This window comes from Megascapheus bottae, chromosome 5 (genome assembly GCF_031878675.1).
Source record: "Megascapheus bottae isolate mThoBot1 chromosome 5, mThoBot2.hap1, whole genome shotgun sequence".
Taxonomy (NCBI): domain Eukaryota; kingdom Metazoa; phylum Chordata; class Mammalia; order Rodentia; family Geomyidae; genus Megascapheus; species Megascapheus bottae.
In genome coordinates, this window is record NC_143513.1 from 10,385,365 (window position 1) to 10,412,337 (window position 26,973).

Genomic DNA, 26,973 nt, shown 5'->3' on the forward strand with positions numbered 1-26,973 from the left:
GTGTAGTCATATATTCATGAACAGCATGAGCATGTGGAACAAATTTCAAGGGTTTCTTCCTGGACTCTTCATTTGTACTTGTTACTTCCTGTTCTTGCTTAGTTTGTAGTGAACTTGCCAGTTCACTACAGTGAACACTTAGGCCACTTTTTTTCTTTTTTTTTTTTTGGTGGGGCTTGAACGAGGCCTGGGCACTGTTGATCGTTGATCTCTTTTTGCTCAAGGCTAGCACCTCCACCTCCAGTTTTCAGGTAGTTAACTGGAAATAAGCAATCTCATGGATTTTCCTGCCTAGGCTGGCTTTGGACCACGATCCTCAGATCTCAGTATCCTAGATAGCTAGGATCACAGGCATGAGCCACCAGTGCCCAGTACACATAGGGCTTTTTATATACAAATGTATATTGTTCCTTTTTAAAGTTAATGGTATAAATGTGACCATCTTTTAGTCCAATATGTATGGCCCTATTGCCCTATAAAAGGTGCACATTTATATTCACTTCATAACTAGCAACTTGCTTAATTTGGAGGGTTCCTGTAAAATACTGGATCCTGACCTTTACACAGAAGTATTGACCCAGAAAGTTTAGAAGGGAAATACTATCCTGGACCAGTGAGCTATATCCCAGAATACACTCCTCACTTCCTGCCTCTTCCATGAACACAGCTCACTTACCTGTGACCTTGTAGCTTGTGGTAGGCTGCAACAGGGGTCAGGGAGGTGCCTGCTGAGAGGACACAGGTGCATTCTTTAATGAGTCAAAGTGCAGCTGGATCTTGCCCAAAGGTAAGTGTGTTAGCACATACCCACCATGGACCTACTTCCTTGTTCATTTAGGGTCCAAAATCTACTTTCTAGAAACTGTGTTACCCCTCATTGATGAACCCATTCTAAGCCTGTAACACCCACCTGTCTAAGGAAATTCTCTATTCTTGGCTTTGGAAAAGCACCTTAGGAACACAGGATACCTGTACTCCAATGGCCAGGACTTGAAAATAGGGTGAGGGGGAGGGAAGCTTATTTGTTTTTGTATTACTTGGGACTGAATGTTTACCATTGAGTCATACTGAAACCTCCAGGTTTTGTTTCTCAAAGCCAAAGGCCAGTTGAGTCCATCTTTTCCTTCCATTGATCTTTGTCGTCCCTCTTCAGTTCCTATACTCATACCTGCTAGGTAAAAGCTAGATCTAATTGCCTATAACCTAGCTCTCACGAGGCTGAGGCAACAGGATTAAGAGTTCAGCTGGGCTTGGAGAGTTTTTGGCAGTATTCCTAGCTATTCAGCAGACTGAGATCTGAGGGTCAGAGTTAAAAGGTAACCTAGACAGAAAAGCCCATGAGACTCATCTCTACCAAAAAGTAATTTTAAAAATATACATAAAAGTCAGAAGTAGAGCTGTGGCTCAAGAGTACTAGCCTTGAGCAAAATATCTCATGACAGTGCCCAGGCTGGAGTTCAAGTTCCGGAACCACCATATGCACACAAAAAGTTAAAGGCCAGTGTGGGCTAGTAGCAAGATCCTGGTTCAAAGAAGAAAACACTTAAGGAGCCATGTGATGGTGACTCATGCTTATAGTCCTATCTACTCGGAAGGCTAAGATCTAGAAGTTGTAGTTTGGAACCAGACTGGGCAGACACATCCAGGAAATTATTATTCCAAATAGCAAAAAGCTGGGGGTGAAGTTGTGGCGCAAATGGTAGAGCACCAGCTATGAATGAAAAAGTAAAGTATAAGAAGCCTTGAGTTCCGCAGTGAAAAGTTAAAAATAGTTAAACACATATGAATTTAAGAAATAACCACAGCACTGAATATGCAGCTCATTCACCCTAGGCAGGGGCATCCACTTGGCCAGGCCCCCGTGGGGCCTGGATCAAACAGGGTTTCTGTCTCAGAGTAGCAGAAAGAAGGCGGGAATCAGCCGGGAGGCTGGAACGCCAGGGCTGCCAGCACCGCCGGCCCCAGCTCCACCAATGCGGAGACCAGACGCGCGAGGGGCAGCGCGATGGCCCGTCCCGCCCAACGCCCCGCCGCGGCGCGGTAGTCATAGCAGCACGGGTCAACGAGGCGTGCCTCTGACAGGGCCGCGGCTGGACCCCGACTTCTCCCGGGGCCGTCCAGACGCTACCTGCTTGGTTCCAGCGGAGACTAACGGGCACAGCCGCCAGAGGCAGAAGCCAGGAACTTCGCACGCTGGCCCTCAGACGTAGTCTGCGGAAGTCTCGCCTCCAGCTTGGAGTACAACGGAGGCCACGCCTCCAGCGTTAGGGCGTGGTTTATGGGAGAGAGGCGGAGCCCTAGCAAGGCGGGGCGTTTTAGGGCGGAGCCTGCAGGCGGACGAGTAGGGCGTGGCCTTCTTGGGGTGGGGTTGGTGGCGACGGCGGGCCCTCTTGGGGGCGTGGTCTCTGGAGGGCGGGACTTCTGGGGCGGGGCGTCGGGGCCTCTTGGCCAGGCGCGAGGCTCTGAGGCCCCGCAGCTCTTGTTCGTGCGGGTGGCGGCTAGCGTTCTGTCCTGAGGGACTCGAGGCCAGCATGGACCGAGCGGCCGTGGCGCGGATGGGCGCGGTGGCGAGCGCCAGCGTGTGCGCGTTGGTGGCGGGGGTGGTGCTGGCTCAGTACATTTTCACCTTGAGGAGGAAGACGGGCCGCAAGACCAAGATCATCGAGATGGTGAGTGCGGAAGGACGGCATCGCTAGGCACCACGGCACGCGGCGGGGCCCCGGGCGTCCGTCGTGCGGCCGGCCAGTGAGGCGCGTGAGGCTCCGGGGCCGGAGGGCGGCCGCGGGGGCCGGCGGGCTTTGTATCCCTGCGAAGGAGCCGGTAGAAAAATGATGCTCGGGACGCGTTCGCCCTGTGCTGCTGCCAACCCCGCCTCTCAGGACCGGCCTGGTTCTGGGCAGGCTGTCCCCGCACCCCACCAACCTGCACCCCTGCCGACCCGCACTCAGCTGCGGCGGCTCGAGTTACATTGTGAGAACCTGATATCCTCGATGCTTTAAAAAATACAGGTCAGAATAATTTTTTCTGGATTTGATGTATTTTCCTTCTTGTTTCAAACTCCAAGAAGTCTGCTTCTCTCCCTCCCTCCTCCCAAGAACTTGCATAAATATTTACCATTTCCTTTGGGAATGTATTCCCAAGCGGATCAAAGCAGTGTGTCTCAAGAATTCCATATGAGGAGAGGCTGGATATGTTCAGTTTTGTTAGTTGAATGAGGCAGGGGTGGGGACTGGATTCGTTCATTGACTGACATGCAAGGTCCAGGCTCCAATACCCAGCCTGTGCTCCCACTCAAATACCTGGGCCATGTGTGCCCGACACAGACAAGGTGAGGCTCAACTTGCAATTCTAAATAAGCGTGTTGTAGGATACAGTCCCTAAAATAGATTCAAACTGAAGAAGAAAGATAATTTAGCCTGCTGATTAGTGCACAGTGGCCCAAAGCTGAATACAAGAACATTTTGGAATAATGGGTTGGTTCCCATGTTTATCTCAAAATATTCCCAGATTTTGAATTGACTTATTCTTGGATCATGATAGTTTCCTTTCTACCACTGTGTGCCCCAAATATTTTCTTTCTTTTTTCCTTTTTTTTTTTTTTTTTGGCGGTCCTGGCCCTTGAACTCAGGGCCTGGGGACTGTCCTTGGGCTTTCTCAAGGCTAGAACTCTTACCACTTGAGCCACAGCCCCACTTCCGGTTTTCTCTGTAAATGTGGTAGTGAGGACTTGAACCTGTGGCTTTGTGCATGCTTGGCAAGCACTGTACCACTAAGCCAAGCTCCTGGCTCCAGCCCAAATGTTTTCATCTCTGTAGTTTCATTTTGTTCACATTCTCATCCTGCTTAGAGAACTTTAGTAGTTTTCTTTTGCTCCAAACCCCAATTTTATAATCTGTATGTGGAAAGATAATTCCTCATTCTGTCTTTCTGTACATAATTGGTCTTTCCCAGAAGTTTGTTAAGAAACTGTTTTCTTTGCAAAAAGTAGTGAAGGTCCATGATAAATCCATATATATTGTGAACACCAGTCCATCGCTAATTGTATACCAAGTATATTATTTTAACTGAGACTGGGATACATAAGCAACCTACTTGAAGCTCTCCAGTGTAAATGTTCAGAGATTTGTGTTCTGAACTTAAGTGGCATTATTTTTGTTTATTTACTTATTTGATACCAGACCTGGGGCTTGAACTTAGAGCCTAGGTACTGTTCCTGAGGCTTCTTTTTGCTCAAGGTTAGTGCTCTACCACTTGAGCCACCTCTCCATTTCCAGCTTTTTGTTGATTAACTGGAGGTAAGAATCTCATGGACTTTCCTGCCAAGGCTGACTTTGAACCTATCCTTAGGTCTTAGCCTCTTCGGTAGCTAGGATTGCAGGTATGAATTACCAGTGCCCATCTTGAACTTCTGTAGTTTTTATGGGTTGTTTCCTCTAATAGGAAAAGTATTTGACTGGGACACCCAAATGTGGATTCTGGTTCTGATTTTTTTCTCTTTGGAGTAATGGTGTTTTAAGGTCTGGTTTGCTCATTGACTATCCTTCTCTCAGAAACTTACAAAGCCATGTTGGCCTCTAATCAACAGCAAATGGAACTAGAGACAAATATGGAGGGCAAGGAAACAAATGGTTTTCGTGACTTTTGAAGCCATGCCTTATATCTTACTTTTTAGTTCTCTCTTTCTCCCTCTCTTCCTCTCTTCCTCTCCCTCTCTCTCTCTCTCTCTCTCTCTCTCTTCCTCCCCCCCCTGTCTCTCTCTCTCTCTCTCTCTCTCTCTCTCTCTCTCTCTCTCTCTCTCTCTCTCTCTCTCTCTCTCTCTCTCTCTCTCTCTCTCTCTCTCTCTCTCTCTCTCTCTCTCTCTCTCTCTCTTTCTCTCTCTCTCTGGTGGTGGTGGTACTATGGTTTGAACTCTTGAGTTTCAATCTTGCTAGACAGGTACTCTACCACTTTCTGCTTCAGTTCTTTTTCAAATAGTCTTGATTCTATGGCCTCGACCCTCCTGTATGTCATACACACACAGCTGGGATGTACCATCACACCCACTTTTTTTTTTCTGTAGAGAAAGGGTCTTTAAGAACTTCCTTCCAGACTTTAACTGTAGCAAGACTCTCCTGTTAATTATTCCTGTATAGCTGAGATGTGAGACACAACATCACATCTAGCTTTTTCTGTTGAGATGGAGCATTGTGAACTTGTGAATTGGCCTTAGACTGTAGTCCTCCTTGTTTCAGCTTTCCATGTAACTTTACAGGATTACAGGCACGTTTGGTGTTTTTTGTTTGTTTGTTTGTTTGTTTTGCCAGTCCTGAGGCTTGAACTCAGAGCTTGGGCACTGTCCCTGAGCTTCTTTTGCTCAAGGCTAGTGCTCTATCATTTGAGCCACAGCACTACTTCTTGCTTTTTCTGTGTGTGTTCATCAGTCCCTGCTTGCATATATCCTTCACAGGTTTGAGTAGCTGTGGTCAGGTATTTTGTGGACCATCCCTCAGTTCAACTTTATCTTCATTTGACTGTTGACTGTTGCTTTTGTTGCAGTCAAGGGTGCATATTCTGAGCTTGGCTGACATGGTATGGTATCTACGGGCTCCCTGTTCTCTGGGGGCTCCCACACAGAGGTGTTTGAAAAAGAGTCTCTGGAGTTCCCACAATGAGATGGGGCGCTGGTCTGCAGAGATGAGTGGAGGGAGACCTCTGTCCGGGACATTCAATGTCCACTCCTGCACTCACTCAACAGGCCCAGCTGTGTATTTCACAATTTCACTATGGCTCCCACTGTGTGGCTTTGACCATGGGCACTGTTAATTGGCTTTACTGTTCCTGCCACAGTCCCATCATTCACTATGGTGAAAATTCTACCTGAAGATGAAATATTTGGGTGACTTGTAGTTCTTGTGGCAAGAATGGAAAGGGTTAGAATAGCAGGTTGGTATATTCTGTTGATTTGTATTTGGAACTGAATCTTTTTTTTTCTATTTTTTTATTGTAATTAGTAAAAGGGTTACATGATATTTGCCAGATAGAAGGTGCATTAATTCACATACATTGATACCCTTTCACATGTCTTGGTACCCATTTCTCTCCCCCCCACACACACCCCCCACCCATCTTGGTTTTCCCCCCTTCCCTATCAAATTTCAAATATCCAAATACAAATAAATTCAATATATCAGATAACAAAGTGAGATACTATACCAATATGAGATAACCAAGGGACAGCAAAGGAGATGAGAGACAACATAGTACATTAAGGACAACAATCATTCATTATATGGCTTTTGTTTCAATATCCTGGAGGTCCTTTCAATTAGCTTCACATTATATGGCCTTATGTATCCAGATTTTGCTCTATTGCAGATCTCTGCTAGTAGAGCCCAAGGTTTCTACTGATTATGACGAATGAGGGAAACCATTGAGCCTAAGTTCCTTTGAGTCTGGCTTACTTCACTTAATATGATTTTTTCTAAGTCTTTTCATTTCCTAACAAATGGGGCGATGTCATTCTTTCTGACAGCAGCATAGAATTCCATTGTGTACAAATACCACAACTTGTTGATCCACTCATCAACTGAGGGACATCTAGGTTGGTTCCATATCTTTGCTATGGTGAATAGTGCTGCAATGAACATTGTTGTGCTAGTGGATTTAGTATGTCCTTGTTTCTGGATGGTTGGGTAAATGCCAAGTAGTGGAATTGCTGGGTCATAGGGGAGTTCTATGTTAGCCTTTTGAGGCACTGCCACACTGCTTTCCATAGTGGTTGAATGAGTTTGCACTCCCACCAACAGTGTAGTAGTGATCCCTCCTGGCCACATCCCCTCCAGCATCTGTTGTCATTCATTTTCCTTATCCTGGCCATTCTAACTGGAGTGAGGTGGAATCTTAGAGTTGTTTTGATTTGCATTTCTTTTATGACCAGAGATGTTGAGCATTTCTTCATGTGTCTATAGGCCATTTTTGTTTCTTCTTCAGAGAAGACTCTCTTTAAGTCTTTGGCCCATTTTTTAATGGGATGGTTGTTACTTTGGAGGTTAGTTTTGGAGTGATTCAATTTTTTGAGTTGTTGATATATTTTAGATATGAGGCCTTTGTCCGTTGTTTGGTTGGTGAAGATCTTCTCCCACTCTGTAGGCTTCCTGATTAGTTTACTAGCTATGTCCTTTGCCATACAAAAGCTCTGCAGTTTAATCGCAGTCCCACTTATCCAGCCTTTCTCTGATTTGTTGTGATTCTTGGTCCTTATTAAGAAAGTTTCGACCTGTGCCAAGGAGGCCTAGTGTATCTCCTATTCCTTCCTGTAAAGTTTTTAGTGTGTCAGCTTTTACCTCCAGGTCTTTGATCCATTTGGAATTAATTCTAGTGCAAGGTGACAAAGAAGGATCCAACTTTAGTTTTCTGCAGGTGCTTAACCAGTTCTGCCAGCACAACTTGTTGAAGAGGCTGTCTTTCTTCCATTCTATTTTTTTGGCTCCCTTGTCAAAGATTAGGTGGCCATAGGTCTGTGGTTTAATGTCTGGGTCCTCAGTTCTATTCCATTAGTCTTCAGGCCTGTTCTTGTGCCAGTACCAAGCTGTTTTGATAATTATAGCTCTGTAATAGAGTCTAAAGTTTGGAATTGAAATTCCTCCAGCGCTGTTCTTTCTGCTAAGAAGTGTTTTTGCTATACGGGGTCTTTTATTATTCCATATGAAATTTTGGATTGCCTCTTCTATTTCTTTAAAGAATGACATTGGGATGTTGATGGGTATTGCATTGAATTTGTAGATAGCTCTTGGCAAGATTGTCATTTTCACAATGTTGATTCTTCCAATCCAGGAGCATGGGAGATTTTTCCATTTCCTTAGTTCTGCTTTAATTTCCTTTTTTAGGGTTTTAAAGTTTTCATCAAAAAGGTCCTTTACATTCTTAGTTAAGCTAATTCCTAGGTACTTTATTTTCTTTGAGGCTATTGTGAAAGGAGTTTCTTTCCTGATTATTGCCTCGTTCCTCTCACTGCTGGCGTAAAGGAAGGCAGTTGATTTTTGAGGGTTGATTTTATAGCCTGCTACTCTTCCAAAGTTTTGAATCAGCTCAAGGAGCTTGGGAGTAGAGTCTATAGGATTCTCTAAATACAGAATCATGTCATCTGCAAAGAGAGATAGTTTTATTTCCTCTTTCCCTACTTGGATCCCCTTTATGCTTGCTTCTTGCCTTATTGCACTGGCTAGGAATTCTAGTACTATGTTAAAGAGGAGTGGAGAGAGTGGGCATCCTTGTCTCATTCCTGATTTTAGAGGGAATGGCTTTAGATTTTCACCATTAAGTGTAATACTAGCAGTAGGTTTCTCATACACAGCCTTTATTACATTGAGGAATGTTCCATGGATTTCTAGTTTCTCCAGAGCTTTTAACATAAAGGGGTGTTGGATCTTGTCAAATGCCTTTTCCGCGTCTATTGAGACAATCATGTGATTTTTGTCCTTGCTCCTGTTGATGTGTTGAATTATATTAATTGATTTGCGTATGTTGAACCAGCTTTGCCTCCCTGTGATGAATCCAGTTTGATCATAGTGTATAATTTTTTTGATGAGTTGTTGTAGACGGTTGACCAGTATTTTGTTGAGAAGTTTTGCATCGATGTTCATCAGAGATATAGGTCTGTAGTTCTCTTTCTTTGATGAATCTCTGTCTGGTTTGGGGGGAACTGAATCTTACTGTGTAACCCAGGCTGAACTTGCCTCAGCCTTAGAGGGCTGGGATTACAGGCCCTACTTTTTTTTGAGAAGGCTAGGGAGATCTCTGTTGCCCAGGCTGATCTTGAACCCCTGGGCTGAAGTGGTCCTCCTATCTTACTCTTGTGTGTAGCTACAGCTACAGTAATCTATCACTAGGCCTGGCTTTAGGAGAAGCTTTTGCAAAGTATAGTAATTTTCTTCAATAATTAAAAAAATAAGGGGGGGATGTGTGGCCTAGTGGTAGAGTGCTTGCCTAGCATGTATGAAGCCCTGGGTTTGATTCCTCAGTACCACGTACACAGCAAAGACTGGAAGTAGTACTGTGGTTCAAGTGGTAGAGTGCTAGCCTTGAGCAAAAAAAAGCTCAGGGACAGTGCCCAGTCCCTGAGTTCAAGCTCCAGAACGTGAGGAAAGAAAAAGGAAGAATATAGTTTTATAATACTTGATATTCTCTGAACCCCAGATTTCATTGTTGGTTAGATTAGATTTATTGTACCAAGTTGGGGCTCATTCTATACCATCCGGACCTGCTCTCAGGTGGCATCCAGGATTATATTTGAGTGAGAGAATGGATTACTTCCTGCTACTTCTTGGCATATTTCAGATCCCTGTGGCTTGGTAATAAAGGGCAAACATTTTATGTATCATCCTATCACTTATCTGTGTGGGGAAAAAAGAAAATCATTGCCAAAGAAATAATTGTCGCTGAGATTTACAGGAATGTGCTACCATGCCTGGCCAGAGTAGGTGTTCACAATAGAGAATGGTAACTTTGAACCCCAATTAAGAAAAATCATTAGCCGGGCACCAGTAGCTCACATCTATAATCCTAACTACTCAGGAGGCTGAGATCTGAGGATCCTGACTGGAAACCAGCCCAGACAGAAAAGTTCCCCTGAGACTCTTACCACTTGAAAACCAAAAGTGGAGAGCTATGCCTCAAATGGTAGAACCCTAGCCTTGAGCATAAGGACGGTGCACAAGGACTCAGGAACAGTGCTCAGGCCTGAGTTCAAGTTCCACAACTGACAAAAGAAAAATTGTTATTAAAAAAAAGAAAACATAACCTCCAAGAAGCACTTCAGGAGTCTCACAATTTGCACACTAACCCAGGATATCAATTCATTTTGGTTTTTTCCTGTTGTTTTGTTTTGTTTCTGTGTAGCCCAGGTTGCCTGGAACTACTAAGGATCCTCCTGTCTCAGGCTCCCAAGTACTGGGATTCTAGGTGTAGGCCACAATGTCCAGCTAACTTCTGCTTTAGTTTTTGTGCTGGGATTGGATCCAGAGCTTTGTGCATTCTCCCCAAAGTGCTCCACCCCCTGCTTGTAGCTTGTGTTTTAATATTATTGATATGTATACATATGCTCAGACCTTGCTCCCCCACTTGCAAATGATATGGGCTTGGACAGATTGTAACTTTTGAAGAAGTCTCTGAGCCTGAGCTTCCCCCCGCCCCCATTCTAGGGCTGGAACTCAAGGCTTCACACTCTTGCTTGGCTTTTCTTCCTTAAGGCTGGTACTCTGCCATTTAAGCCACACTTCCAAGTCTGGCTTTTTGCTATTTAATTGGAAATGCAATCTCCTGGACTTTTCTGACCAAGCTGGATTCCAGCTTCAAGCATCCATGTTTCAGTCTCTTGAGGAGTAGCTTAGTAAATGATGGGCATGAGCCACCAGCTTGATCCCTGGTCTGATCTGACTACATCCCTATTGCAGTATATTGTATATCTGGAATTGTAAGCATAGCATGAATTAATGTATGTAGAGTAACTGGTAATATCTGACCCATAGTAACTGCTTCACAAACAGTATGTAGAGTGATTATTCTGCATCATAGGTTATTATGTCTTACTGTGATCTTCTCTTATTGTTCTTTAACCTTGGTGTTACACTCCCCCTCCTCCCCCCTCTCTCTCTGTCTCCCTTCCCCCCCCTTAGTTTTCAAACAGAAACACACTGTGTAGCCCAGGCTGACCTTGTAATGACTATGTAACCGATGTTGGCCTTGAACTCATGATCCACCTGCCTTATCCACTCTAGTGCTGGGATTACAGGCATGCACTGTCATGCCTTGCCTAGCTCTCATCTTTGTTTTTCCTTTTTCTTTTTCTTTTTCTGATCATGGGGCTTGAACTCAAGGTCTGGGCATTGCCCTTGAGCATTTTCACTCAGGGCTACTAGCACTCTATCATTCAAGCCACAGCACTACTTCTGTCTCTTTCTGAGATTAATTGAAGATAAGAGTCTCTTATAAGATGAGTGCCAGTGGCTCAGGCCTCCTGTAATCCTGGCTACTTAGGAGACTGAGATCTGAGGATTGTGGTTCAAAGCCAGACCCAGCCACAAAAAGTCTGTGAGACTTTTATCTCCAATTAACCACCAGAAAACTGGAAGTGGTGTGGCACGATAGCTCAAATGGTAGAGCTCTAGCTTTGAGCTGAAGTGCTCAGGAACAGAACCCAGGCCCAGAATTCAAGCACCATGACTGACAGAGAGGGGGGAAGGGAGAGAGGGAGAGGGGGAAGACAAACAGGCAGAGAGATACAGAGCGACAGAGACAAACAGAGAGAGACAGACACAGAGAAGACTCTTATGGACTTCCCTATCCTGACTGGCTTCAAGCTGAAATCCTCAGATCTCAGCCTCCTGAGTAGCTAGGATTATAGGTAAGAGCCACTAGCACCTGGCTTCAGGTTTGGTTTTTTTTTCCTAGTTCCCAGTAAGAGTGATGTGCAATTTTTGTAAACTCAAAATCAAATCTAAAGGTTGACAGACATATAGACAAAAGTCTATATGTCATAAACAAAGCTGGTGTTTGGGGCTGCATTACAAAATAGAACTGAAGCTTGAATTCCTCTGTTGGCTTGGCTTCTCTCAGAGTAAAATTAGCAAGCATGGCTGTCTAAGGACATCTGATGTCACTGTGTGGATCCAGTTGTGGCCTGTTCTTGGCCCATGTACATCATTCACTTCAGAATCCCTGCTCTTTGGAGACAAAACTTCTAGTTCCTTGCCAGGTGACTAAATCCATCCCAGAGTAGAGGAAGCTCAGGCCATGAAGGTTGATGTGCTGGGGGTGGAGAGAAAGCACGTGTAATCACTTGCATCTTTCCTGTTCTCCTTTCTTCGGTGTAATCACTTGCATCTTTCCTGTTCTCGTTTCTTCGGGGCTTCTCTGGGGTTTGACCTCTGAGTTTTATGCTTGTTATACAGGTGCTCCACCCTAGTCTTGTCCCCCACCCCTTTTTTGCTGTGCTTTTTTTTTTTTTTTTTTTTTTTTTTTTTTGAGATAGAGTCTTACTTTTTCCTTGGGCCAGCCTGGACCTCATTCCTCCTGTGTACATTTCTCACCATAGCTGGAATGACAGGTCTACTCCACTGCACCCAGCTTCTTCCCTATAGATGGGGTCTCCATGAACTGTTTGGCTGGGCTGGCACTATATCCTTGATCTCACCTTCCCACACAGTGTAACGGCACTGCACCCCTATGCCTAGAGGTGTCAAGATTGGGTCTTCAAAAACCGAGCTGCGTATGAACCAAGATCCTCCCAATCTTTACCTCCTGAGGAACTGGGATGACAGGCCTGAGCCACCATGCCTGCCCTCATATACTGTTTGGGTTGTTTTGTTTTGTTTCATTTTTAGTCTGTCATGGGGCTTGAACTCAGGGCCTAGGCACTGTCCCTGAGCTTTTGTGTTCAAAGCTAGCAAGCACTCTACCACTTTGAGGTATAGCACTACTTCTGGTTTTCTGGTAGTTAATTGGAGATAAGAGTATCATGGACTTTCCTACCTGGCTGGCTAGTATTATAGGCATGAACCTTTGGCATCTGGCCAGTTTTTCATGCTGAATGATATCTAACAATCTCTGAGTTTTACTCCATTGATTTTTACTTACTGGTATTACTTTCATATTTTATTGTCTCCAGAGAGCACTTGCCTGCTTTCTGATTAGCCTAAAAATAAAGGCATTAATAATAATACACTCGTAGGGATGTATTAGCAAATGCAATTTTGCCTCATGAGAGGCATCTCAGAGAGGAAACAACACAAAGCACAGGACTGGGAGCTCTGCTGGGCAGAGTTCAACTGATCCTCTTACCCAGTGACCTGTGCCCAATGCTCCTGCTGGCTCTGTTTGTACTACCTCCCTGTGTTTGGGTGGGGCCCGCAGCCTGTGTATGCTCTGTGTGGATGTGAATTTGGGTGTGTGTGCCAGTGTAGGGTGGTGGTACCAGACTTAGTGAGGCAAAGATACCATTGTTTGGAAAGTGCATTTTTAATGTATGCACTTCTGAGAAAAAAATGACAGTAGTTGCTCTTAAGACATCAGTTTCCATGGACTGACAACTTTCATTGGTTTCAAGGTCACCCCTTACAAACACTGAGTGTGTCCTGTGGAGAACAGAGGTGGACAGTTGTCTCTTGTTTTATTTTTGTTTACTTGCCTGCTTTTCAACAGGCCCTTGCTGTAGCCCAGGCTGGCCTGGTATTCAATATCCCCATGCCTTTGCCCCATGTGTGTTGGGACAACAGGTGTGTGTCACCAGACTGTGTTCTTTATTCTATCTTTCATCAGCAAACATCTTATTTGTCTGCATTAGGAGACTCTGTGTGTGTGTGTGTGTGTGTGTGTGTGTGTGTGTGCACACCAGTCCTTTAACTTGAACTGGGGTCCTGGGCATTCTCCCTGAGCTTCTTTTGCTTAACACTAATGATCTACTACTTGAGCCACAGCTCCACTTCCAGCTCTTTTGGTAGTTCACTGGGGGTATGATTCTCATGAACTTTCCTGCCCAGGATGCCTTTGAACTATGATTCTCAGATCTCAGCCTCTTGAGTAGCTGGTGTTACAGATGTGAGCCACCTGCACCCTGCTTAGGAAACTCTTTCAAATGAGCTGGCTTATATGCCCTCAGAGTGGGAAGAAATACCAGCCCAAGTCCAGCCTTATCGGTGGAGGAAATTGTTGGCCCAGCAGGATGCCTAGGGCACTGTGCTGTCACCCCCCAGCAGGGATGGCTCAAGAGATAGAAGAAATAGAGCTTGCCTTGCCAATAGGACACCCTGAGCACGATCCCCAGTAGTGCCCAGACCAAACTGGTCATTCCAAAATAAGCACAGCCTGGCCTTCATTGTGGACATTGTCTGTGGTCCCTAAAAAAAATCACTAAAAAAAAAAAAGTTTCTGGGTTTCATTTTAGGAGATCAACTAACAATATCCCTTATTCCACCTTAAGCTAATTTAAGATGTGTCCTGCAGTGCTGGCCTGGGGTCACCAGCCCAGGGCCAGCTCTATATTTAGGAATCAGGAAGGGGAGATGAGAAGTAAACAACTGCTGTCATGGCAGTCTGTTAAAGTGTCTGCAGCTCAGCGTTTACCAACACTCACATCTGGGACCTTTTAGTACCTGCGTTGAATTTGTCATTTGTGTTATGAAACACAATTCATAATGTTTCCCGTTCATAGTTAATATGTTCTTTGAAAACCTGATAGATGGCTCTCTCTTTCTCTCTTTGTTGCTCCTTCCCTCCCTCTCTCTTTCTCTATTTGTGGTTCTCTCTCCCTCCTGCCTTCCCTTTTTCCCTCTCCTCCCCTCCCTTCCTGTCTATCTGTTCCTGTCTGTCTCTCCCTCCCTTTTCAATGTATCTCTTTGTCTCTATATTCTTATCTCCCCCCCCTTGTCTAAGCACATGCTTTACCTCTTGGATTTTTCTCATGTCATAGAGAGGCTGCAACCACCGAACTCACACGACCGTGTTTCAGGCAACAGAATGGAAGAAGCCAGAGGGGAACTGGGATTTGTTCTAGTCATTTTCTACTTACATTGCCAGAAGAGAGAGCAGGGTAGTTAATTTTGGTTGAGTAGTCTGTCCCTTTCAAAAATTGAGATTCTACTAGAAGGGAGAGTGTTTTGGTTAGTAGTAGAGAACCCAGACTCAGAAGAGCTTTCCTCTTGGCACTGGAAATGTGGCTTAGTGGTAGAGTGTTCGCCTAGCTTGCATGAACCCTGGGTTCAATTCTCAGTACCACATACACAGAAAAAGCTGGAAATGGAGCTGTGGCTCAAATGGTAGAATGTTAGCCTTGAGCAAAAGAAACTCAGAGACAGTGCCCAGGCCCCAACTGACAAAAAAAGAAAAGAAAAAAGGAAGGAGGAGGAACAGGAGGTGGAGCAGGAGCTTTCCTTTTGTCTAACACAAGGGTACAGAAGTATTAAGTAAAGAAATACCTGGAGGTTAGGTACTTCTTGAGACCTGAGCTTTAGTGCTTAGGGCTAGGGATAGAGCTGGGCCTGCAGTGAGTGCTTGCCGAGTCCATGGGAAGCCCTGGGAAGGAAATAAGGCCAGCAACCCTAGAGCCACAGAGTGACTCAGTAGGCGAGTGTGCCAGTGTTCCCTGAGGTGTGCTGGGGAAATCTGTAGCACTGGAGAAAATGTTCTGACGTTGGCACTGGAGAAGGATTCCTGGTGGTGGCACTGGAGAAGGAGTCCTAGCTGTGGCAGTATTGGGGCGGGGGGGGGCAGTACATGGTAAGGGACCAGCCATGGTGTCCAACAACCAACAAATGGATCAAGATATTCACCATGGAATATTACTCAGCCATGAAGAAAAGTGAAATCATTTGCAGGAAAATGAATCAAGTAGGAGTCACCATAAATGCTGAGATAAGCAGCCAGATATTGCATGTTTTTACTCTTTGTGGAGCCTAATGTGGGACACACATACACACACACACACACACACACACACACACCCTGTGTGGTTAGGGGGTGAGGGACAGTACATAAATAATACTCACATACATTATATCTGCATAGGAAGGTGCACATGGAAGTTGAAAGCTGTTGAACACTCTGAGCAGGGGCTGAGAGAAAGATCAGTGCGGGGAGGTTGACTAAATTTCATGCACATGTGAAATATAGTTCATATACACTAAACATGACAGGAAAGTTAAACAGTCTGTGGGCAGCCAGTGGAACAGGGAACTTAAGGTGAGTTTGTACGTAATATACATGTGTGTATGGAAATGTCTCAATGAAACCCTCTGTACACACAATATATGCTAACAAAAATGTCAAAAAGGAAAGGACTGGAGGTGTGGCTCAAGTGGTGGAAGGCTAACAGTGAGCAAGAAGAATGTTTAAAGAAGGCATAATACAAGGTAAGAGAAAGTTAACCATAGACACTAACCTGGGGTTATCATGCCTGGTTTGCTTGTGCATGGAGGTGGAGATGGCAGGAGCCAGGCCAGTGCCCTGCCCCAAGCTTCATCAGCTCTTCCAGCTCTTCCCGAACCCCAAACATGGAAGTGTGGAAGTGGGAGGAGCTAGCTCTATATAACTAGGTTCTTTCAAAGCAGAGTTGCCCCAGTGACCACACCTCACCATCAGCTTCCAGGAAAACTAGAAGTAATTCTTTCCTGCAGCTCATGAGATGGCTTAAGCTTCCTTCTTCTGTGAATTCATTTGCATAACCAATGGGCCAACCTTGAACTGGCCACCCTCCCCCTCAGTCCCTTATTCTATGCATGTGGATTGCCAGCAATGGCCAAGCATTGGAGTGTAAAGTCTGTACATAAACTTTGCAGAGCTGTACTTTCCTTTCATGCTGCTCATGGAGGCCAGGGCATAACAGTCTGATTTTGAGCTGGGTGCAGTGGCTCATACCTATAATCTTAGCTACTCAGAAGACTGAGATCTGAGGATAGCAGTTCAAAGCCAGCCTAGGCACTAAAGTCTATGAGGCTCTTATCTCCAATTAACCACTAGAAAACTAGAAGTGCCACTGTGGCTCAAGGGTTAGGGTGGTAGCCTGGAGCTAAAGAGCTCAGGGACAGTGCCAAGGCCCAGAGTTCAAGTCCCACAGCTGACAAAAGTCTGATTTTGTGGACCCAACAACAACTTATTTTGAAGTACAGCATGGCACACCTAGGGTCTGACATCAGCTTTCCCCTGTGAGCCACTGGGGCAACTTAAATATGCAAATTACCTAGACCTATCCAGGTCCCCCACTCTCAGTCAGAAATTAAACCAGCCTCGAACTTCAGCCTCCTGCTTCAGCTTCCCCCAGTGTTTGCTGGAGCTGCAGAATTTCAGGCATGTGCTACCATATCTGACCATCAATGTTTAAACTAAGCTGCTGGGTGGTTGTGATGCAGGTAAAAGAACCAAAGCACTGGAGTGAACAGTTTGCACTCCCCTCCCAGCCAAGTACAAGGTTGGCATGCCATGGAAATCCCTGTTTGCTTGCTCACAGCCAACCAGAATGGTGACATGGCCATGATGGTGTACTCTACTGTTAAATAGATCATGAGTCCTTAATATAAGGAGGTAGTACATAGTTAATAGTAAGTGTGCAAAGAGTTCCCTAGTGCTGGGACTCCAGGGCTGTGTCACCACACACTGCTCCTTGATCGTCTTACAGATTAAATGTTCTGAACTAAGAATGGTAGTAAGGACTGTAATCCTAGCTGTATGAGAGGCAGACTTTGGGAGGATTTATAGTTCAAAGCAAGCCTGGGGAAAAGCTGAGCAAAAAAAGTTTGAGACCACATTTCCACTAATAGACAGGGTGCAAGTGGTGGTTCATATCATATAATCCCAGCAACTCAGAACATAAAATTTGAAGGATTGTTGTCTGTGGCTGGTTCAGGCAGAAAGCACAAGACCCTGTCAGAAAAATAACGTAAAAGAAGAGCTAGAGGTGTGGCTCAAGTGACAATAGCATGTCTGTGTGACAAGGGTGAAGCCTTGGGATCTTTAAAAACAGCAGTCAGCTCTTTGGCCTTGGTGGCAGAGGTGAGATGACAAAGGGAATGTCATCCATAAGATGCACACATTGGCTGCCACTGTGGTTCTAAGGCTTACCACCTTCAGAAGTCAACTTGTGAAAATGTGGTTACCCTGCAAAACGCAAGAGAAAGTTTAACTGTAGTGCCAAGGCTAAGAGATGAAACATTACAGACAGGCCGAATGAGGCACCTCAAAATTGTTTGCCACAGATTCAGGCATGGATTCCGTGAAGGAACAATGCCAAAACCCAAGAGAGCAGCTTTTGCAGCGTCCAGTACATCTTGAGAATTTCAAAGATTAGTGATGCGATAAATGTTTTGGTTTAAAAAACAAACCAGTAGTCAGGGAGGTCCAAACAATTCAGTTGTTCTGCCAGCAGGGGGCGTGCTTCTCTCAGCGTGGTGCAGACCTATATCTCAAGAAAGAGTGCTTCTCCTCCCTCCCCTGTCCCTCTCCCCTGTTTCCCCTCTTTTTCTCTTTCCTCCTCCCTTCTCCTCCGCCCCTCTTCTCTCTCTTCCCTAGGTGCCTAATGATGCATGCTAGGTGAGGCAGATGCCCCCCCACACCTCTAATGATATTTTGTTTTTGGAGACAAGGCTTCTCTGTGTAGCCTAAGCTGCCTCATAATTCATGATACTCCTGCTCCCCCTCCCTAGAGCTGGGTTAAATGCATATATCACCATAACAGGTTGTCAGCTCCCTTGTTGGAAAAGACTACTGCAGTTTAAACTTGGGCCCTTGTACTTGCTGGGCAGGGGCTCCACAGCCACTTGAGCCATGTTCCCTGTCCTTTATTTCTTTTTTGGTGGCATTTGTTTTTTGTTGTGTAGGCTGGCATGGACTGCAGTACTATTATTTACATCCCTTGCCTAGCTGGAATTATAGATATACGCCAACACACCCAGCTTGTTTATTGAGATGGAAATCCTGCTAACATTGTTTTTAAACCTAGGCTGGTCTTAAACTGACATCCTCTTGATGTCAAGCCACCAAGCCTGGCCTCATTCTTTTTTTAAGATACGATGATTACCTTCTGGAATGAGGAAGATACAGAATGATGTAGCTGTTGATTGGGGCTGCTTAATTTGGTTGGCAAATCCTTCTTGTAAGTAGGTGGAAGTAGATAGAGGTTCTTGCAAGATGCTGCCTATCTCCACCTTGTCAAAATACAGGCCTCTCATTTACCTCACCTGCTGGGAGCTGGGCTGGGGAAGTGATTAAGAATTCAGTAATCTAAACCAGGTGTGGTTTCACATGTGCGTAGACCCAATCCTTGGCAGGCTGAGACAGGAGGGTCATTCAGACAGATGAGTTCCTGAACAACCTGGGCAATACAGGGAGACACTGTCTCAAAAACAAATAATTTTTTTAAATTATGCATTATATTATTATAATATAACATGTTATAATAATAATAGTAATAATAAAAAGATGAAGCTGGGGTATACCCTAACCTATAAGAGGCTTACATCAGGACAGTTGTGGCTAGCCCTGGCAGAAAAGCCCACGGAAGTCATCTCAGCAGAAGCTGGGTGTGATAGGTGTGCTTCTCTTCCTTTGTAGTGGGAAGCAAAATGCCCAGGACCAAAGTCCTGGCACACACCCAGCTGGAAGTGAGACCCTATCTCAGGTTGCTGATGTGGTCCTAGCTAACCCTGTTTGTGCAGCTCTGAATTCAAACCTCAGTCCTGTTCCAAAACAGGCATTATGTTCTTAGGTAGCCATCCCCAGGAACAAAAATCATCTTACTGCTCTGCTCTGTCTAGATTTCTCTGTCCAGTTGTCAGATTGGAAGGAAACAAATGAGTCCCTAGATGAGGCTGATGACAGATGGGAACAAGTCCAATCCCAGGGAGCTACAACATGAAGAAATGTTGCAAAGTAGAAACTGATTCCCTTTGGACTCATTTGAGGGTGTGGACTTTTATCCTGAGCACAGCACTCCCTCAGGCCTTACCTGGCCTGTCATCTGCTTGCAGTCAGATTGTGACTCTCCCAAGCTTATGGGTAAAGTCACCGATGGGGAACCACAGTACTTGTGAATGTGTTACTGAGTGTTATTTATTTTTACTTGATTTTCTTGTAATTGCTTTTTTTGTGGTATAGAGGATTGAGCCCAGGGCCCTGAACTGGCCATGCAGGTGCTCGCTCCTGGTCTGTCACAGAGCCACCCTCAGCCCAGATCCTTCCAAACCAGGACATTGTGTGTCTGTGTCTGTGTCTGTGTTGGTCCTTTCTATCCACAAGGTCCCATCCCCGGATTGTGCAAGTGTCCCCAGACTCCAGAAGGCATGTGTACAGACACAGACTTTCTTCTTGTCATCTTGTGTCTGTGCATATGCTAGCACAAATGTCCCTCAGCTATTTGAGAAGCAGCTCCCATGTACATACACGCATGCATGTGCAATTTGCTCTGCATCTCTGTTCCATCCTGCTAAGGGCTCACTTAGTGAGTAAGAGATCCTGCACAGCATTCTGCTTCAAGCCCAAAACAGTCTTGTGAAAGAGTAGGGCTATGCTGGGGAATTGTGAACACTCAGGGTGGATCTCAGGTCTGCCACCTTGTATTAGTGTGTCCTTGGACAGAATCTACCACTCCTCAGAATCCTATTTCCAGGCGTGAAGATGGAGGTGGTTCACCTGCTCTCAGAGAACCCCAGTATTTGGGAGACAGAGACAGAAGGTCATGAGGCTGAGGCCAGCCTGGGCTGCAGAGTAAAACCCTGTCTGATTTTTTTTTTAATTCTGAGAGTATTCGATTGTGTGTGGTGTTTTGGTTATTATGTTGGGGAACGTCCACTCAGTGTGACTGCCAGGCGCTTTCCCAGATGAGTAACATGGACCTCCTTGAGCACATTGTAGTCACTTGGTAAGCATTCAGTCTCATTCTCTCTTAATTTTCTTTTTTTTTTTCTTTTTCTTTTCATGCCAGTCCTGGGGACTGAACTCAAGGCCTGAGCACTGTCTTTGGGCTTTCTTAAAGCTAGAGCTCTATCACTTGAGCCACAGTACCATTTCCGGCTTTTTCTAGGTATGTGGTACCGAGGAATCGAACCCAGGTCTTCCTGCATGCTAGACAAGCACTCTATCGCTAGGCCAAACTCCTGGCCCCCTAATTTTCTTTTAGACATGCTCACTCATGATAGTCTCAGTTAACTGATGTATTTTAAAGCTACTTTGAGTCAACTGGGAGGTCAGACCAATATGTTTCATTATATCATATATGAACTTTTATTTATTTTGGGGGGATAGTACTGGGGTTTAAACTCAGGGCCTTGAGATTGGGAAGTAGGTACTCTGCCATATGAGCCTTGCTCTGTTGTCCAGTCTGGCCTTCAACTTTGGATCCTCCTTCCTTAGTCTCCTGATAGGCTGGGATGGATCCATCTTTCTTCATGTTTATGAGTATGGAGAATAGAAGACATGTAACCTAATGCCAGGTTTTGTGCAGCATGGTTAATCTGACAGGCAGCAGACACATCCTAGTCCTTGAGTGCCACTATCACTGCCTAGGTTACATCTATTCCCTCGTAGGCTCACTTGTGTAATTGTCTCCTGTTAAGCTACTTGGGGCTGTACCACTGACACTCTAGCCCTAGGTTCTTTTTCCTGATGTACAAGAGCCCTTTATAAAAAGACTATCCATCAGGGGCTGGGAGTTTGGCCTAGTGGCAGCGTGCTTGCCTAGCATGCACAAAGACCCAGGTTTGATTCCTCAGTACCACATACATAGGAAAAAGCCAAAATGGTGCTGAGGCTCAAGTGGGAGAGCTCTAGCCTTGAGAAAGTCCAAAGACAGTGCTCAGGCCCTGAGCTCAAGCCCAGGACTGGCCAAAAAAATAATAATAATAATAAAATAAAAAATAAATTAAAAAAAGACTATCCATGAAAGTATGTGGGGAATACATTTTTTTTTGGTATGGCATATCCTCCAAGCCTTACTCATGCATATATGTATACATATGTGTATATGTGTATATATGAGAATATATACATCTACATACATACACATACACATATAGTCAGTCATGGGGCTTGAACTCAGGGCCTGGGCACTGTTCTTGAGCTCTTTTGCTCAAAGCTACCACTCTACCACTTGGAGTCACAGAGCCACTTCTGGTTTTATGATGGTTATTCAGAGACAGGTGTCTCACAGACTTCCCTGCGTGGACCAATTTTGCACTATAATCCTCAGCTCTCAGTCTCCTGAGTAGCTAGGATTATAGGTATGATCCCCTGGTACCTGGCTTCACTCTCATCTTTTAGCAATCTAAATGAAAAGCCTTTTCAAATTATTTTCAAAAACGTTTATTCTGTTTCACTTACTCATTATTATCTTTGAATAGTTGTACAAAGGGGCATCAGTGCCATGTGTCCTTTATGAGGACAATGCCTGGTTATCAGCTCATCCCTCCCATGGTTCTTCCCTGTCTGTCCCAACCCCACTGTAGCCCAGTGAGCCTGGGCATGGCTTATAGGCCTCACCTGCAGTAGCAGGTTTACCAAGGAGAAGGAAACAGTTCAGTGCTCCGTCTGTTGTCCTCCCATCCTAAGAACGAGGAAGCAAGTCCATGAAAAAGTCACTGTGGATTAGCTTTGCTCCTCGGTTTTTTCCCCTTGATTTGGTAACAGCAGGCATCAGACAGGAAGCACAACCACCCGAGGCCCTGTCCTCCCCCTCTGGAGACTGGTTCTTGGGATGTCCTGATTCTGTCTTGTCACCTTCTTCATTCAGCTCAGTTGATTACTGGTGATGAAGTTTTATATCCATAGTTGTAAGTGAAGTCAGGTATGGTTTGCCTTTTTCTGCCCTCTTTTCCTTCATCTTATTTTGTTGGAGACAAAACCTCCAGCTCCCAGGCCTCCTGTCCTCAGCCTCCTACATGCTTTGATTACCGTGAGCCTCCAACTGCCAGGCCTTCTGGCTCAGCCTCCTGCACCTGCTGCCACACCAGCTGCCTGATAACTTTCTTATAATACCTTTCCAGTATTGAAAAGGGGAAACGGCAGGCACTGCCCAGTGGCTGCTGCTGGGGTTTGCTCCCCTTCTTAGATGAAGCTTAAAGGCTCAGGGGAGGCGCACAGGGCGGGTAATCGCATCTTTATAGGTTCTGTTTGATAGGTGGGTGGTGTGGGTTTGGGGAGGTTTTTTTTTATTAGCATACATAAATTACAAAGCACAGTCCTGGTGATATTTCCCTGTATGCATCAAATAAACTTTGATCATTGCCACCTCTCCCCCTTACTCTTTCTTATTCCCTGTCCCCCTCTTCCTTCCCATTTCACCTCTAGTACCCTCATTTTACTTTCATGACCTTGTTTTCCTTTTTGTGACAAATGCAGTTATGGCACTTTTATGGTGATCTCTGGTTTCATCCATTTTCCAGAAAATGACATTATGAGACTCCATTTGTATGTGCACAGGGGTTGGGATAAGACATCTGTCTCTGTAACTAACCTACCAACCATATTTATGAACTCATCAGCTGATGGGTACTGAGCTGATGAGTTCATAAATATGATTGGTAGATTAGTCACAGTGGGCTTCTGTGCTGCCATAACCATGGCACCTGGTAGCGCTTTAGTAGCTGACTTGCAGTGCTAGGAATCAAAGCAAGAGCCTCATGCCCAGTAGATGAGCACGCCACTGCTCAACTCCATCGCACATTGTAAAAAGGTTTATATATCTAGCACAACAAAAGGGGAGGCTAATGAGTTGGGTCTCGCTTTGTGTTTTCAATGTAGAAAACCATGCCCAGTAGGGGAAAAAAAAAAAACTATCTTAAAGTAAAAGTGCAAGGTACCAATCCTAGTTGCTATTTTCCTTTGCTATGATCTCCTAAACTGCTGTTCCTCTTTCTGGGACAAAAATCCTGACTGTGAAGACAGAAAGATTTCATGTTGTTCCATTTCCGGCCCAAAGATCTGGCTGTAATCAATGGAAACAGCTTCAGTGCTACTCATCTTGAACACATTACAGCACAGAAGGTTGAAGGTTGAGCTAGCTGGTGACAGCTCTGCCTATATGACTGCTGCAATACAAATGTCATTTTCTCCAGAAGGGCCGGGACTACACAGAATTGCATGATGTTTCACTAAGGTGAAAGGAATGGAGTTTGGGAACTTCATTTGAAGTCCTCTGGTCTTTGGGGGAGGTTTTCGTGTGATCCGTGGGGCCAGAGCAGCTTTTCCTGGGTTTGCATGTGCTTGGCCCTGTAATCTGTCACTTCCCAGCAGCTTTAACAGCATCACCTACACTTGTGATTATTGTGAGGACAATTTCCTCAAGGCTATTTTCCAAGACACATTTCTAGAACTAGTTCAAACTTCTTTTGAACCATCACATTCTGGAAGCCAGGTCTCTGCTGCCTTTTCAGGGAAGTCTGAAGAAGACCCAAATACCTAGAATGATTCCTTACATGCCGAAAATCCATCTTGTGTTTACAGTTGGCAGGAAGGCAAAGCTGGGCAAGTCAGTGTAGGAAATCTCTCAGGACTACTTTTCCTTATTTGGTTTTATCCTATTGTCTTCAACAACTCCTCAGGTGTCAGCTGAACTTTGGTTGATGTTTAAAACCACATTCCTTGTTGGAGTGATCATTGGATTATGACCCAATTATGATTTGGTATTCTTAGACTGGATTATTGAGCAACACCTATAGGTACTACAGCTTTAATACGGGATTATGACATGTTTGATTTAGTTTTTACTTCCCTGTCTCAGTATTAAAGATAGAAAGTCAAGAGTTCTAAAGATTATAATACACAAGTTTACTTCTCTCTAGAGGACCCTCTCGGAACTTCTGAGAAACTTGTTTTGGATACCTGGTCATGCTCTGTAGCCCAAGCTGGCTGAAAACTCTTGTTTCTCCTGCCTCAGTGTTCCAAGTAATGGGAATAGAGGCATATACCACCATAGTTAGTTTAGAAACTTGTTGTCAATCAAATATGAAGTAATCATTTTTAGCCCTTTAAGTGGACTGAATAATGGACAGTAGCTACAGTGCTTTGAGCACAAGTAGCTATTGTGTTCACTGATCAAGATATCCATCCCTATAAAAAAATAAAAATAAGGGCTGGAAATTTATCCTAGTGGTAGAGTGCTTGCCTAGCATGCATGAAGACCCAGGTTTGATTCCTCAGAAGTAGTGCTGTGGCTCAAGTGGTAGAGCTCTGGCCTTGAGAAAACCCAAGGACAGTTCTCAGGCCCTGAGGAGTGGCAAAATAAATATAAATAAAAATTTTAAAAAAGGAAGATGTTACCAGTTAGTTACCATTGTCAAACTGAAGACATCACCCCACATGAGAAATCCTCTGCTCTTCCTTTTGGCCTTTACTTTTTTCTTTTTTTTTCTTTTTTTTTTTTTTTTTTGCCATTCCTGGGGCTTGAACTCAGGACCTGGGCACTTTCCTTGGACTTTCTCAAGGCTATACCACTTGAGCCACAGCACCACTTTCAGCTTTTTCTGTGTATGTGGTACCAAGGAATTGAACCCAGGGCTTCATGCATGGTAGGCAAGCACTCTACCACTAGGCCACACTCCAGGCCCTGGCCTTTAAATTTTGAGTAGTATTTGCCTGGGAGCCGCCTAAGTGGTTTCTGTCTCTATGGAGACTGGCAGTCCTTCTCCAAAGGTGAAAGTCCATCCTACTGTTGAAGTACCTGCCCTTATTCCTGCATTTCTTTTAACCCATCACAAGAAAACAAAACTACTTAAAATAAAATGGGATTTTCTGGTGCTGGGGATCATAATCAGGGCCCCAACCCTGGCAGGCAAGCACTCCACCCAGGACTGCATCTCCAACCCAAGACTGCTTTTTTGTTTTTAATTCAGCTCTGTGTATCCCTGTCCCTGGGTTGTGCTGTGATATATATAGAACATCCTTACAGGCAAACTTCTTGAGTCCTTCGTGTCCATGTCTGTGTGAAGATGTAGCACTACACAGAGATACAGACAGCACACTGGATAAAGAAGAAGTTGCCCCTCTTGCGCATAAATCACAGAAGTAGTAAGTCAGCTCATCTGGACTTCATATTCCTTCTCTGTAAGGGGAGCATTCTTTTTTGGGGTAGCTCTGGGTTTTGAAGTTCTGGGCCTCCCAATTGCTAGGCAGGGGCTCCATCCAGCCACATCTCCAGCCCCTGTTATTCTACTGATAAAATTTGAACATCTGTTAAGGCCATTCATACACCTGGCTCTGTCAAACAGGAGAAAAGCCCTAGAGATATATTAGTCAAGCTTGGTGAATGCAAATCCCTCCCAACATCCAGGCCTTCTTTTACAGAGCCTCAGCTCACAGCCCACACAGCTAGCTAGCTAGGGGTGGAGTCAAAGGACAGAACCGTGTCCTGGAAGGAAGTGACACTGTGCTCCCCTGCCTTGGAGATCCTAGTACCACACTAGCTTCCGCCACTGCCCCTCCCTGCCTTCCTCTCCTTTTCCCCCCATCCCAACACTTGTCCTTAAGACCCCTGTACATGGGGTTGACATGCTAGGTAACCCAAGCTGGTCTTGAACTTGCAGCCCTCTATACTCAGCTCCCATACCCATCTTAGGTGATTTCCTTCAGCTTCTGTTCATACCATAAAAGCACTAGCAGTCCATCTGTATGAGATGCACTAGATTTATTAATTTTCTGATAAGGGAGAGGATCAGTGTTGCTGTTCTGACTTTTTTGTTTTGTTTGTCAATCACAAGGCTTGAACTCAGGGCCTGGGCACTGTCTCTGAGCTTCTTTTGCTCAGGGCTAACACTCTATCACTTTGCGCTGCTTCTGATATTCTGGTGGTTAATTGGAGATAATAGTCTCCTGGACTTTCCTTCCCCATTTGGGCTTTGAACACAATCTTCAGATCTCTTTCTCCTGAGTAGCTAGGATTACAGGTGTGAGCTGCTGGCTCCCAGCTTATTCTGACATTTTTATCTCATACAATTTATACTCTCAAAAATGATGGTAAGAAAATTTTTCTTCAAGTCCCATGACCAACAAAAAACCCCAACTTTTTCCCCTAGAACTGGATTCTGGCTGTCAGCACAGTTGGCACTCCTTTCTCTGGGTGCTGATCTGTGCCTGTTTGTCAGTGTGTCTATGCAGAAGGATCCTGTGGACCAGGCTGGCCTAGTGTTTGCATACTTGGACTCTGACCCTGGAGTCAGACCTGCGCTTTCATCCACTTCTGCCACTTGCCAGATAGAAGCCTCACACTCCTCTGTGAAGGGAAGATGGTAATGGCTTGTGCCTCAGAGTTACAAGAATAAGGAATGTTACCTGCCTACAATTTAGTGTGTTTTAGCCATTTATGACAGTTTTGACAGTGATAAGGGCTGTGTAAGAGCTATAGGATTGTGGTTCACCTAGGGATCATAGTATGGTCACTTATCTGATATTGGTTGATGCCCTTTGTGTTCTCAGAAATGCTTTTCATCAAGCCACATCGTGGCCCCTACCTCTCCTAAATCA

At 44.9% G+C, this 26,973-nt stretch overlaps 1 protein-coding gene across 1 annotated transcript in view; it reads left to right on the forward strand.

Annotated features, from left to right (window-relative positions):
* The first annotated feature begins 2,437 nt into the window (after positions 1 to 2,437).
* Positions 2,438 to 26,973, forward strand: part of Nt5c3a (5'-nucleotidase, cytosolic IIIA) — a 49,169-nt gene continuing 24,633 nt past the window's right edge. Inside the window, exon 1 of the mRNA XM_090332668.1 lies at positions 2,438 to 2,669. Coding sequence (XP_090188794.1) covers positions 2,532 to 2,669 — 138 coding nt within the window. The 5' untranslated portion in view covers positions 2,438 to 2,531. The remainder of the gene's footprint in view (positions 2,670 to 26,973) is intronic.